The sequence below is a fragment of the Stenella coeruleoalba genome, assembly GCF_951394435.1.
Source record: "Stenella coeruleoalba genome assembly, chromosome: 2".
NCBI classification, from domain to species: Eukaryota; Metazoa; Chordata; class Mammalia; order Artiodactyla; family Delphinidae; genus Stenella; species Stenella coeruleoalba.
Genome location: NC_137147.1, coordinates 21,187,751 through 21,202,466, shown reverse-complemented (window position 1 = coordinate 21,202,466; position 14,716 = coordinate 21,187,751). Strand labels below are relative to the sequence as shown.

General features: G+C 37.6%; 1 protein-coding gene across 2 annotated transcripts in view; it reads right to left on the bottom strand.

Moving 5' to 3' along the window:
* The window catches only part of SEL1L (SEL1L adaptor subunit of SYVN1 ubiquitin ligase), a 56,372-nt gene extending 48,110 nt beyond the window's left edge, over window positions 1-8,262 (bottom strand). For both annotated transcript variants that reach the window (XM_079912150.1, XM_079912149.1), the window contains exons 1-3: window positions 8,104-8,262; window positions 2,883-2,920; window positions 1,797-2,028 (exon numbers count right to left, since the gene is read on the bottom strand). In XM_079912150.1, the coding sequence (XP_079768276.1) occupies window positions 1,797-2,028; window positions 2,883-2,920; window positions 8,104-8,173 (340 nt within the window). In that variant the 5' untranslated portion in view covers window positions 8,174-8,262. The remainder of the gene's footprint in view (window positions 1-1,796; window positions 2,029-2,882; window positions 2,921-8,103) is intronic.
* Window positions 8,263-14,716: the final 6,454 nt, after the last annotated feature.

The following is a 14,716-nucleotide window of genomic DNA, read 5'->3' as shown; positions in this document are numbered from 1 at the left end:
GGGGAAGCATACAACACTAACTATAAATATTATCGATTATAAAATAGAACTAAATCTACCCAGGCCTTTGGAGCCAACTTCCAGTTCATAGACTAGACAGCAGATAGTGGAACAAGTTCAATTACATTACTAGCATATGACCAGCTAGATCTAGAATGAGGGAAATCCTATGGCACAAAGGATATTCTTTCTTTAACAAATAAAATGACACTTAAAAACAAGGAAGGGAAAATTGTTACAGATTAAGAGAAACCTAACATCTTAGTGTGGACACCGACTGACAGAAACCAATTCCAAAAAGACATTTGAAACAAGTGGGAAAACTAAACGGAATCTGGGTACTGGGTGATAAAGGAATAATTGCTAATTTTGTGGGTGTTATAATACTATTGTATTTTTCATTTTGTTGAAAAAAAATTCTTACTTTTAGAGATATGTACGCATGTAAAACAATGTGGAATTTGCTTAATAATCTAGGGGAAAAAAAGAGTAAATGGATATGCAGTGGCAAAGATGAAACAAGAACAAGAGTGTTGATGGCTGTTGAAGCTGGGTGACGGTGCATACATGGGGGTCATTACACCCTCTACTTTTGTACTTGTTTGGAAGTCTCCCTAACAAAAAAGAAAGGAATGAAAATAAATATTTGGCAAAAATTAAAAATGGTAATATACACTTGGCTGAGGTACAGGAAAAGGAACAGACTTACTTTTCTGCAGAACAGTTTAGCAATATGACTCAAATGTCTTTTCAAACTTTATACTTTACTTTTAAGGTTTACTTTTAAGAACTAACTCTAAGGAAATTTTCATAGATGTGTACAAAGGTACACTTAAAATGGTCTCCCAGCAAAAAAAAATATTGTTATGGTATATTTACATGTAAAATTTTTTATAGCCATTAACCATTAAATTGTAAAAGAATATTAAATAATATGGGAAAATGTTCAAGACAAACTGTTAAGTGCAAAACGCAGGCTGTAAAATAGTATATACATTTTGAACCAGTTTAGTCTTCTTGAAACCATACATCTAGACAAAAGCCTGAAAGAGAATTCTCCACTATGTTGACAGCTGTTATTTCTACTTGATGGGATTAAGGTACTTTTAATCAAAGAAAAAAATGGTTTCTCTTTTTTTTTGTATAAAATATTTGTAATAAAAATTATATTTTTAAAAGGTAAAACATGGATCAATTCTCGAGATTGGCTAATAACAGAATAAGCAGATATGGCAGCGATCTTTGAAATAATAAACCAAATGACAGATGGGTGGTGGGACAGGGCAGGGTGGATACATTAATAACTAATTTTTAAAAGAATAGGTATTTAGCACACTCTGTGAGAAAGATCAAGCTGTAAGTTTAAAAATTAGAGTGTCAAGAAAGCAAAAGTTAGAAGAGGATTAAAGTTTTTATGTAACTTTAGGATAAACAACTAAATCAAATTACCTAGGATGACTGAAAAGATTATTGTAGTAAAAATCCTAACACAGTTCTGAAAATAACCAAAGCAGCAAGTTAGACAACACTTCCTGTCTGAGTTTCTATTTTCTGTACCACTCTGACAGACTGTTACATACTGGAGTCCAAAAAGAAATGTTTGAATACCAATATAATACAAATGCAATTGTGACTATCAAATTCAGCTTCTGTAACTTATCCTGTAAAATTATACGCTATACATTATATGTGGTGAATATCAGTAAAATAGGACTACTGCACCTTCCATACTAGCTTTAAAATTTCAGTTGCCTCCTTCCTAAATAAGGCAAAAGTAAACAAAATGTCCAGACTACCTGGTTTCCGTACTTTCATTGGCTCTTCATAGTCCTTGTTTTCTGGATTTGCAGATTCTAGAAAGCTGATTTCTTCTGTGACAGTTTCCCCTTCTTGGCTTCTGAGGCCATCTTCCTCTTCTTGAATAGGTGATTCCAATTCTGATTCTTCTGAATCAAGGAATATCTGACCAGCGACTACTCTGCCTGCTGGGCTATGGTCCTCTACCGACTCATCTGACGGCAAAGAAGTCTGACAATATAAAGTATTTTTAGTTTCCACTACTAACAAGACTCCCTCCAACCTAATTTGACCATTTCTTTCACTAATCCAGATACACCTCCTTCAGTTCCTTGAATGTGTCATACTCATTCGCCTCTATACACTTTGGCATGTGTCCACCACATGCCTTCATCACCTGCCTAAAACTGACTCTTCGGATTTCAACTTAGATGTTACCTCCCCACAAGAAGCTTTCCTTAAATTCCCCAAGTCTAGGTTAGGGTCTCCCCCTACTTGCTCCCAATATATCTTATACTTCCCCGTATGACAGCCCTGTACTATAACCTCCTGTTTCTTACCTACATTCCTTCCAATCTAGAGATCAGGGATCATAACTGATCGGTCTCTTTGAAGATGTAATAATCAGCCTTATTCATTCAATCAACCAAGTAAGTGCATTAACAGACTTTTTTAAATTGATAAGTGTAAACAAATGGCAGAGGTTAAATCTTCAAATTAAAAAACTAAAAAAAGAAAGAATAAAATCAATCTCTCATTAGGCAGTAAAAAATGTAACTGCCTTCAGGCTCTTCAACACACACACACACACACACACACACACACACACACACACACAGAGCACATTTAAGTTGGAATTAAATCTAGTAACCAACACTCTTAGAAATATTATTCTCTCTCCTATAGGTCAGTGATTTTTCCTCCCAGAAGAACTAATATTGGCACTAGCTATCTTTCTTTTCCTTTTTTAAAAAAATATAGTTCTGTTGCTCAGAAGATGCAGATTTCACATCTTTTTGAAGATACATCATTCATGCTTTTAAATTGGGCATCAAATACTGGTCAATGTAAATTTGAGTACACACCTTGGAATCTAAGGTTTCATCCTGGTTGCCTTCTTCATCTGTAAAGAAATTTTAAGACAATTTAGTCATCTTTCTTGTTTGGAAATTGCAGGTATGTTAAATGAAAGCATTTGATAATACAACAAATAATAAGACACTGGATAAATAAATCTATAATTATCTAAAAATTGGTTGTATTCAACAACTGTTCAGAAAAGGTTAAGTGAAAGGAGAAAAGGGCGTTGAGGGTGGTATTTTTTTTCTCTTTATTCAGGAAAGACATTAGCTTCATCTGGTACACAGGTAGGAAGACCAAGACCACCACCACCAAAACCAGACATTTCTTCAGATGCCATCCAGTTCTTTTGTTATAGTTAGTCCACTACTGAGAATGAGTTGCTAAATTTATAAAAACAGAGCCCTGATTTTGCGGTTCGGGATTCTACCCATTCTTCTCCTCAGCTCAGAATCTGGAGTTACTCTAGCTTATTTTAGTGATAACTAGCATTTTATTGTTCACTAAGACTACTAAAGATGGACATTAAGAATTATTATTATCTGACAGCAGAGTGGCCAAAGATAGTTAGAATTTGTGTTCGACTTTACTGAAGACATAACCAGATATGCATTAAAAAGTAGCATCACACTATCATGTATTTACTCACAAGGGATCTATTTATTAAGAAATCAATAGCTTATATCAAATAAATAATAAATCCAGCCACTATTTACATCTTTCTTCCAAATTCATATTGGCTGTTTTGGTTTTGTCCAATTACATTAAGTTTCCTTCTATTATTCTTTTTGCATTTCTCTGCTACTTCTATTCTGGCTGCTTGCTATTCTTTTTCCTGCTCTTATATAAACACATTCAACAACCCAACGGCCATTCACAAATATTTGATCTTTGTATTCCAAGCCAGTTAAAAAAACAACTGTCAGATGAGCTCTAAGTTTCCTTCTTACTATTAAAATTACCTGATTTTATCCAGATGTAAGCTTCAGTACTGCCAGCTCCGTAAATTATGTGAGAAATTAACCAGTAGACAAAATGCTATAAGACCATGTGATTTTTTTACTAGAAAATTTGGTGTTATGGTTGCCATTTATCTTTACTTCATATGGTTAGATCCTAAATATGATTGGTAACTTGTAACTTTCCAAAATACAACAAAAAACATGTTTTGGAGTTTGTGTGACCAAAGTACTGAGCCAACTTTAAGAAGTATAATCAACTCATTATGTACCAAATACCCAACTCTATTTCACAGTATTTGTTTCTTTTGAATATCTGAGAAAAATCAGTCTACTGGTGAGGTTGTGCCATATATAAAGTGCTGTAAATTCAAAGAAAACTTAAATTATAGCTATTTTCACACTCACTACTTTTAGATTACCTTCCAAATATTTTATTTCTGGTGGGTGGGGAGGAGAAGGGTATAGCATGTATTAGTCCCACAGTGCCCATAACGTTTAGGTAGTGATGTCAATTAATGAACAATCATCCTTCATGCTCACTTCTTCACAAGTATTACCCAAAGCCCAAGTTCTAACATATGGTTCAAAGTCCATTCTCAGCAGATCTTTGGATAAAGGAAAAAAAATTCATCTCTAATAACAAAGTTGTATGTGTGAATGTATTTAATTAGTCATAAACATTAGCTAGTTAATAAATCAAGAGCAGACATTAAATGTGAAATGTATAGGGTATATCCCCAAATACTGAAACTTTAGATTAGTTGGAACTCAAATCACTAATCACTCAACTGAGTACCTTGTCACAATAGTTCACATATGTAACTAATAAGTAAATAATATAGATGCCTATAAATAAATTTTAAGACATGTACATTTGAGACACTACAAGCTGTTAGGCATTAGAGTAGCAAAATGTGTTTCTGAACTCCCAGAGACATGGGAACTTGTGACATCGGGGTTACTCTGTATGAATGGCATCATGCTTCTCTTTCTTTTCTCTCCACGAACTAGGAATATATACTCAGGTTACTGGTAAATAAGAGCTTTCCTTCTCATTTACTAAACTGGGAAAGCATACTCCAGATGGTAATCTTAAAGCAAAGGTATTTTCTCTTTGAAACTAATATGTCCATTCACATAACACTTTAAAGAAGTTTCTTATAACCTAGAGACTTACGACAGGCAGTCAGGTAAGGATTAAAAATACTGAAGTTACACATAAATAAAAAGAATATAGTAATGCTTTCATCAGAACGCATACATCAAGCAACAAGAAAAATGCAAAAGGAGTCAATGAAGAGCTATGGATTTCTCTCAAGAGTATCATATCCAAAATACCATGGTTTACATTACTTTGGTAATCATACCCCTTCCTTTGAAAAAGACCAATTTTCATTTTTATTATATCAGCTAACAAAACGGCAAAATACCAGGGATACTCTTTCAGGGAAAAGTGATCATTACAAATTCATTTTCCAACTTGGCATGTAAATTAAACAGACTGATATATCTTCAAACACAGAAAGTCTTACAAGTTTAGTGAAAAGAGACCAGATATCCTGTCTTTGGCTTTGCCATTGAATCTGTGCAGATCCTAGGATACTGCTGATTCCCAATTACTCCAAATCCAAGGCCTGGAGAGCCAGGCTCAAAACCTGGCTTCATTACATGTTAACATTGCACACACGGTTCAATATAGCAAGTTTGCTCAGCCTCCTCTTCCTCAAGTGTCAAAAGGGAATAATATCATCTGCCTTGTTGACTCTCAACAAAGTTTTAAGGAACAAAAGAACAGTGAAATGAAACATATCCTGCAATCTGAAATCTACTCTTTAAATACATGGTGTTAATTAATATAACTGTTACCTGAGATACCTAGCAATGGACCTAACTGACAAGATTCTGTAATATTGTTTGGCATAAAGAAAAAAAGTAAACCATTTTAACCAGTAAGACACTTCCTGTCAAAAACAAGAAGACATGTGAGAAAAGTTAAAGCATTTTTCATTATTATCTTGAGAAAATGAGAGTAGTATCTTTTAAATCTCCTCCTTTAAATTTATCTATTCACAAGAAAACATTTCTAATAAAAGTATTATACTTTTACATGCCTTTAAGACAAGATATTAGATAACAGCTAGTAACAATGATAGGATCAAGATTCCCTTTGTTGGCTGATCAAATTCTACCTGGCAATAAATGCAACTTGCTCTGGGTAACCACCAACACTCAAACATTATGTCAACACAAAATTATGACCCAAAACTTGATTTTTAAATAGGAGTAAATCTTTAAAATAAAAATGAGGCTGATATCCTGTATAAATAAGCAATTTAATGAATAAAAAAGTCAACTGAAAATCCATGTACTCAACTTATAAAACTTTATCTCACAAGCGTTTTATGATATTTGCACTTCACGTGAGAACAGCAGTGCCTTTATTACTGATCAGCATGCACATCTATATAGTTTTAGTTCTGGCTGAGTAAGATTTTCGCCTCTCCCAGAGAAACGTTTTGGCAGTTTAACTATGATGGAAATCAGAACAGATGTTTTGTGAACATAGTCCTTTGAGTACATCAACACAACCCAAAGATTTAACACTTCAGTATTAACAGTCTTCTATTATAATATATGGAGAATCCCAACTGTTGACTAAAAAACTTCTTCAAGCATCATCTCCACTGACATGATGCTTTAGATATGTGCAATCTAGTCAAAGGAAGATGCAGGAAAATGTTTACATGCTTTAATTTTCTTTAAGTTCTGCAAATTGAATTCAGAGGGATATGCACCATATTCTTTAATTAGTAGTTCTTACACTTTAGGGTGAAGAATCACTTGTGGAGCTTTTTGAACTACAGGTACCCCAACCTGTTCCAGACCTAAAACTGCATTTTTAACAAACCCTTAAGAGGAATTCTGATGCAGGTGGTTCATGGTCCATCAGGTACTCTACAGTACTGATTTCATACTTCCTTTGATCAAATAACTGCTAGCAGTGGCTTCAGGAGTTACACAGAGTTTTAAAGATTTGGTCAGGAACACAAATCAACACTAGAAGGCGGGGGGCGGACCTCAGAGCATGATGTTGGCAGTAAAGTAACTGGCATATGCTTGTTGCTTTTGAAATGGTATCTTAAACCACACTATGGATAGAATTTTAGGTTTAGACCTCTTATTTTAGAAGCAGAATGACATTACAGCACTGACTTACAACTAGGACGGATAATTTGAGGATTCAGATAACCATCTGGGAAATTTTCTGTTGGGGAAAAAAAAAAAAGAGTTGACATTTATACCCTGCCTTGTTCCAAAAAAAATTTAAAGCCACAGAACTGCTGTTTTGTTAACTGAAACTGATTAAAATTCAAAAGCTTTATTGTACTGATTGTTTTTTTAACCAATACTCAGAAACACTAAATGCTTCTTTACCAACACTCTCAAAATAGACGTTTTCAGATGTAGGTGGATTAAACTATTAAAAAAGAAATGATAATTTTCAGAGCCAGGGTATAAATCAGCTAACTGGAAAATCAAAAGCATATGAGTTTCTCTATCTATGTAAAAAGTTAAATCCAGATGCTATCCAGTTTACATTTATAAGAACCAAGATTTTTTTTCAAAAATCATAAAATTACTGTCAGCAAACATGGGGCGGCTCAGAAACACTGTGACACAGTAAAAAAACACTTTCTTAAGAATATTTCTTTAAAAGGGGTACGGAGTAGGCACATTTACATCAAAAGTCTCCATTTTTTAAATAAAGAGACAAGGCAATCTCAGGTGCTAAGCAAACCCACCAAACCACTGTCAACATCCTGGTTTTGATGGACCTGGCTCTGCCCAGACAACCCCAGGTGTACCAATTACTTAACTTACAAATCCCAAAGCCAAAGTTTCAAAACCGATACAGCACATAATCTACATGAGAGTCGTGGAAGCTCCGGAAGGGCTCCTGTGTCACTGTGGGTCTAAGCCAGCTGTCAGGATTCATTCTCATGGAGTCACTACTCCTTCGGGAGGAGTCGTGTAAAGTTTGTGAAGTGAGGAGAGGTGTGAGCAGGGGGACCGCCCCTTCTTTTCCTCCCCTCTCAAGCTCCCCTAAACACCCGCTCTGACCCAGGCCAACCGAAGCCCAAGAAATGACAGCGAGTGACAGGCTACTGCGAGGTGTGAGCTGGAGCCCCCACGGCCCTGCCCCGGGATGGAGGCCGGGGGGGCGGTGGCTCCCGGCCTCCAGTCCGAGGGGGCGGATACTGACCCGAGGAGGCGGAGGCCGAGCCCAGCAGCACCGCACAGAGCAGGAACGTCAGCCCAACCCAGACCCGCATCCTGCTCTCAGGGCCGCTACCACCCGCTGGAGCTGTCGCTTTCCCCTCTGCCACCACCAACTCAGCCGCCGCCACCGCCGCCGCCTCGCTGCTGCTCTTCCTGCTCTGGTTTCCTTCCTCCGCCCCTTCCCAGGCCTCCCTGCCCTAGCATTCAGCCAATCCCCGCCCGCCGTTGTACGCTCCTCGCCCAATCGCCGCGGCCTTCCCGCCCACCTTATTGCCCCGCCCCTAGGGTCAAGACTTGGCCAATCATTACGCGAGATTCTCACACCGGCTTTCCCGGTTGGACCACGGCCTCACCGACATGGCCCCAGCTAATTGGTAGCTCCTGGGTTTAATCATCCCGGAATCAGAGCATGAGTCCAGGGTTGGACGAAAAGTCACCCAGGACTACAATTCCCACAATGGACTTCAAGGGCCTCTCTCTGTGTGTGCTCTTGGGAAACGTAGTCCATCGTGGGGCAATATTTAAAAGTGCAGGTGGTTGTAGAAGTTAAGAGAACTTAGCTAACACCTGGGCTAGACACCAACTCCAGGCCGTGAACTCACAGGTTTGTTTTTTCTTTTTTGAGCCAAATAAATATCAAGAAACACACATTATAAGGTTAAGAGTTTGTAATATGTTAAGCTCTTCCTCTTTGTTTTGTTTAGAAAATTTGAATTGGACATAGTGGTATCAGCACTGAGGAAAAATGCAACAGCTAGACTGAATTTGAGGTACTTTTTTTTAACGTAAACGAAACAGTACCATATATACGGAAACCAGGATGGAACTCACTACTGGTCCCCCTTTCCCCTACAAAACAAGAGGAAATAAACCCCACCCAGTACAGACTATGTCAATGCTAGTATTCATTTTTACGACATCCACCAGATAATAATAATCTGGAAAAAGGGGTAAACAGTCTTCACAAAACCCTTTCAAACATTTGTCCTCATCCCTCTCCTTTTGTAAGTTACATTGTTTTCTTCTTCATTGACTACCTAGGTCTTACATTGACTAGGTTCAAGAGTCAAATGGTGTATTTGGAGATAAAGGTGACAGATTGCATTGTAGAAGTGGAAATAGTCTTGTGTATTAAGTACTAACTCCAGGCATGCTCCAACTAGGTAGCAGAGCAGTGGCTTAGTGTTCCTACCCTTTCATCAAATTGTCATTCTGCTTTCCCTAGTATTCACCCACAGTCAGCTCTTAGGTCTACAACCTAGACATTCTGAGTTCAGGATTTTGGCAAAGTCCACACTGGCCACATATCTTCATACCATCTGTGTTCCATCTTCTTTGCGGAAGAGTCCTCTTTTCCAGGAAGGGGATAAAAAACGATTGTCAACATTCACATTGGAGAGGATGAAGGAAAAATATTGTCCCATGAAAAAGAGTTCTCTTTTCTACTACTACCACACTCATCTCTATTTTTGTCATTAACAATGCTTCCTCAGAGTTTCTCTCATTTTAAATCATAGAGTAAAATCTAGTATACTATGTGACCATTTTTCTCTTTCTCACTGAAAACTTCCTTACTGACCCTCATTTTCCCTTACCTTCTTGATGCACCTGAGTTCTAGCCATGCTCACCAACACCATTCTCTCTTCACTGTAAACTAAACTGCATACTATGGCCAGATGAATTTTCCTTAAACACTGCTTTCATCTTCTTTTTCAAAAATTTTTAATGGCTGCCTTAAAACTGACAGTTCTACTTTCTTGTGGGAAGTATTGGGGAAGAAACTTCTGCCCTCCATAAGAGAAACAGTGATTATCTGACTGATAAGATTGAGGAAGTTTCACTGTTTGGTTGAGACCCAACTTCTTTTTTCATCTTTTTCTTTACTGAGTGCTTCTTATATTCAAAGCCCTGTGCTAGGTGCTGCAATGACAAATTTTCAGCTTCTCTTTTACTACTTTCCCAGTTTCCACATTCACACTCTCTTGCCTTCTCATGGGCTCCCCTACCCTCTCCCCACTGCCCTTGCTTCTACTTCTTCTTAGCCACAACCCTGGCATCTTCCCAACTTCACTTCCATTTCATCTTGGCTGAGTCTTCTCTGTCCAGGCCAGTCCTCATTAATCCTCATTTCTCTAAGTGTCTACAGAACAGTCACAAACTTGCCTTTTAAGTGGGTGGTAGCTTGCTGAGGCCAAAGACAACTATGCAATTCAATGTACAGGAATATAGCATTGGACTTGTCACCTACTAGCACTAGATAATTATTTGTTGATTAATGAATACACCTTACCAATAAAGTGTTTTTAAACTATTTTCAAAGCACATGCTGTCTACCATAGTTTAATCTTAAAAAAATCTACCATACTTTTAGAGGAAATATTAAGGAGCACTTGCACCCCTATTATACAGGAAATTTACTTCACTCCTCTTACCTCATCTGAAAAATGGGTATGTTAATAATACCCTCTTCACCAGGACACGAGGTCTGTTGTGAAGTTTGAGATATTCAGGGAGGAAAAAGTGCTTTCTTCATTATAGAATCGTCTACAAACATTCTTTCTTTTTTTTTCCCCCCACATTTCAATTGACAAGTTTTATTTTATTGTTGACAAAAAATCAGTATTTCCCAAATTGGTCCTGTTATAAACATTACAGGAATGCTTGTTAAAATACAGACTCCCAGCCCTCTTTTTCTGGGTCTGGGGCCTAGGTTTAATCATATCCCAATGTAATTCTTTTTTTTTTTTTTAACATCTTTACTAAAGTATAATTGCTTTACATTGTTGTGTTAGTTTCTGATGTATAACAAAGTGAATCAGCTATGTATACATATATCCCCATGTCCCCTCCCTCTTGCGTCTCCCTCCCACCCTCCCTATCCCACCCCTCTAGGTGGTCATAAAGCACCGAGCTGATCTCCCTGTGCTATGCGGCTGCTTCCCACTAGCTATCTATTTTACATTTGGTAGTGTACATATGTCAACGCCACTCTCTCACTTCGTCCCAGCTTGCCCTTCCCCCTCCCGGTGTCCTCAAGTCCATTCTCTACATCTGCATCTTTATTCCTGTCCTGCCCCTAGGTTCTTCAGAACCACTTTTTTTTTTAGATTCCATTTATGTGTGTTAGCATATGGTATTTGTTTTTCTCTTTCTGACTTACTTCACTCTGAACGACAGACTACAAACATTATTTCTTATTGATTCTTTGTTTGAAGCAAAGGAGCAAAGCAAATTAAAAATTAATTTTTATTAAGACTAATAAAGTTAGCTTTATTCCCTTAATTTGAAAAAGATTTAGAGCCGCTAAAGCTATTGTCTTTAGCCAGCAATGAGTAATTGACATGTTCTGAGACCTTGACTCCCTGGGGGAAATTCCAAGTCTCCAGAGCAGATCTAGAATATGGTGTGGGAAAGCCAGGTTTATTTTGTCAGCCTACTACACTGCATTTTGATTAATTAGTGAAAAGGTTGTGAATTCTCCATGGCCTTATCCAGTCTGAGCATACACTCCTCAAGGCTTCCTGCCAACATTCCCAGTTAAAGTTGTGTACTCATTCAATTTGTACAAAATGTTAGTATTATTTAATTCATAGACTTTTTTTTAACTGTTTGCTCAGCTGTCTGTACTCTGTTCTACTTGTTCATATCAGTGTTCTAGGTCATTGTCACAGATTTCCGAGTTGCAGAAAACCTGTTTGCTCTGCATTACAACACAGCATAGGACCCAATAGAGGTAGATAATAAGTGCCTTTTTATGCAGTTGACATTGATGTGACCTTATTCCATTGAAATGAATCAAACAATCAGCAAATATTGAGAACCTCCTGAAAGTGTTGAGGACGTGAATCCAGCTTGTTCTTCATTTAAGGATGGTGAGATAACCCTCAGAGCCTTTTCCCAAGAATGGAGTGATTGTCACCAACTCTAGTTGAGTATCCTTGCCTGTGCTATTCTTAGAGATCTATTTGAGTTGGCAATGTGTGAAGGCTGCCAGCACTTGCATGAACATATCTGCCAGGGCAGGATAAGGGCGAGACAGGGAGCAGGATATTTTCCCCACGGGGATTGGAGAAGAATGTACAGTACTTTCTTTGAGGTAGATGAGGTGAATTAAAGTCATTATTTTTATGTTTCTTTTTCATGGATAAATGAAAATATAAAACCTTGCACCATATTGTGAGATAGAACCTGGCATCTCTTTGTGTACATTCCGCGCTCCTTGAGTAAACAGACAATGTTTTTATATCTTATTGTATACCTAGAATTCCAGGATTGTATATGGCAGGTAGATAATTTAGTAATCAAAATAAACAAGCTTTGAATATTCCAGTCACTTCCTATGGTTATAATTAAGTCTTGTAAAAGTCAGGATGTGGATCCCAGATTACGGAGAAGCGTATTTGATATACTACCTAAGTTTGCGGTAATAGAATGGATGGGGTCGTGTGTATGAGTGTAAGGCTCTATTTACCAAGTGTCATCCTGAAGTGACATTTACTTTGGAGATGTGTATTCTTTCTGAGCAGTGTTGACTCCCACCAGATAAAGGAAAAGCCAGGATACCTTTATACCCTGAATAAATGGACAGGCATCTTTTGACCTGACTTTTTCATAGATTTAACTACCAGTTCTGGAGAAAGACTGGATTAAAACTAAATTTCAATAAGAATTTGATTAAGTGAATCTTAGAAAATGGAGATAAACTGCTGGGAGCTCCCATTAGATTCAGAATACTTAACTCCTGCGTCGATGGCAGTGTGTTTCATTTGTGAATGTTGGATTAGGGACATTGTATTCACAGGATAATCCTTCCTTTCTTCCTTCATTGATTCAACACATATTTTGGGGGCACAGTCAATGTCTTCCAGCCAAAGACCACCAGGAATACACCAGTAGTTGAACACATTAGGTTTAGTACTTATGGCAATGAGGAAGAACACACACACTCTAGGGTGTTTCAGGAAGGGGGCTTTAAATAGAACCTGTTATAGGACTTGGGCTTTGGTTGTGTTATTTGTGGGAGGATCCAGGAAAGCCAGTTTTGCTCTGGATTGGATGCTATTAGAAATACCCCTGATTTCTATGATTTCGTAGAAATCAATCCATACATCTTGTCTTAAGGGAGAGGAGACTAGAAGCAGGATAAAACTGTCATTGGTGAAGAAGTAGCCATTGCTCATTTTGGCCAAGAGAGGAAGTGTTGTATTTTGTGGGTGGTCCAGGGAACTTGTTTTTGTCTGTGCTTAGGTAAAATTATGAAACGGCCTTGCTTTGTCTCATTTTACCTTGGTCTCAGAGTAACCTGTCTGTGGTTGGTATTCTGTGACATTGTTTATGTCCAGCAGGAGAATAACATGGCCTGGGTGTGGATGCCAGGCCAGCTTCTGGATGTCACGGGCCGCTCTTTGTTTACCTTTCTCAGCACCTCCTGTGAGGCTCTTGTTGCTTGGGATTTAGCAATCCTCAAAACACACAAAAGTCATGGAGTTTACATTCTAGCCAGGGGGAGAAAAAAGAATAAAATAAGTAAGTAAAGTATGATATATTAGAAGCTCATAAGTGCTCTAGAGAAAAAACATAAAGCCAGGGAAGAGAATAAGGATACTAATGGGAGGGTTGGGACCATTTAAATTTAAAGTAGGGAAGTCAGGAAAGTCTTCCCTGTAATGCACACATTTGAACAAAGACTTAAATTGATGAGGGAGTGAATCATGAAGATGTGAGAGTGAAGAGTCTTCCGGGAATAAACAGCAGGAACCAAATGAAGGTTCCAAGGGAAAACCTTACCTGTTAGGGTCTAAGAACAGAAGGGAGGCCTGTGGCTGCAGAAGAGGGTGAAGGAAGGCATAGCAGGCGAGGAGAAGCAGGGGATGTCAGAGAAGAGATTGGGGCCAAAAGGTTTAGGGATTTGGGGTCAATATTAAACGGTAATCAGAATGCGATTTTTTAATATTCTGAGACTGGCTATCTTGAAGTGTGGCTTGAGTAATGGCCTGGAGATTTCCCCTCTGCTGCACCAGAATGACCCAATTAATTACACAAACGTCTTTATTAATTGTTTGGACATAATGCTAAAGTAACCAATTAAAACAATTGTACTCAAAAGTTTGATTCAGAGGAAGTTTATACACTGGTTAGGAATTGAGATAGATAAGTGCAAAATAGCCATTATCAAGAGAAGGATCTTCAAGTAAGGATTTTTAAAATATTCAAATAATATTGTAAATGAAAATCCCTTGGAAGTAAAATAGGGTTTTTCATCATTTCCTATACTTGAATAGGCTCCCACCTATACCGGACTGACTTCGTATAAATCCAACTCAAAGGGGTGCATTGACAAAAAAGAAATATGAGTTATATATATTAAAATATACATTAATAAATATATATCCATATATGCATGAAAAATGTGTGTATACACAGGCACACATGTATGTAATTAAAACAACTGAGAATAAATTGCAGACATGATGCCTCTTTATCCCTAAATATGTTAGTGTGTATTTTCTGAAAACAAAGAATTCTCTAACATAATCACAGAACTGTTACCAAAGTTAGGAACTTAGCACTGATTCAAATACTGTTATCTAATCTA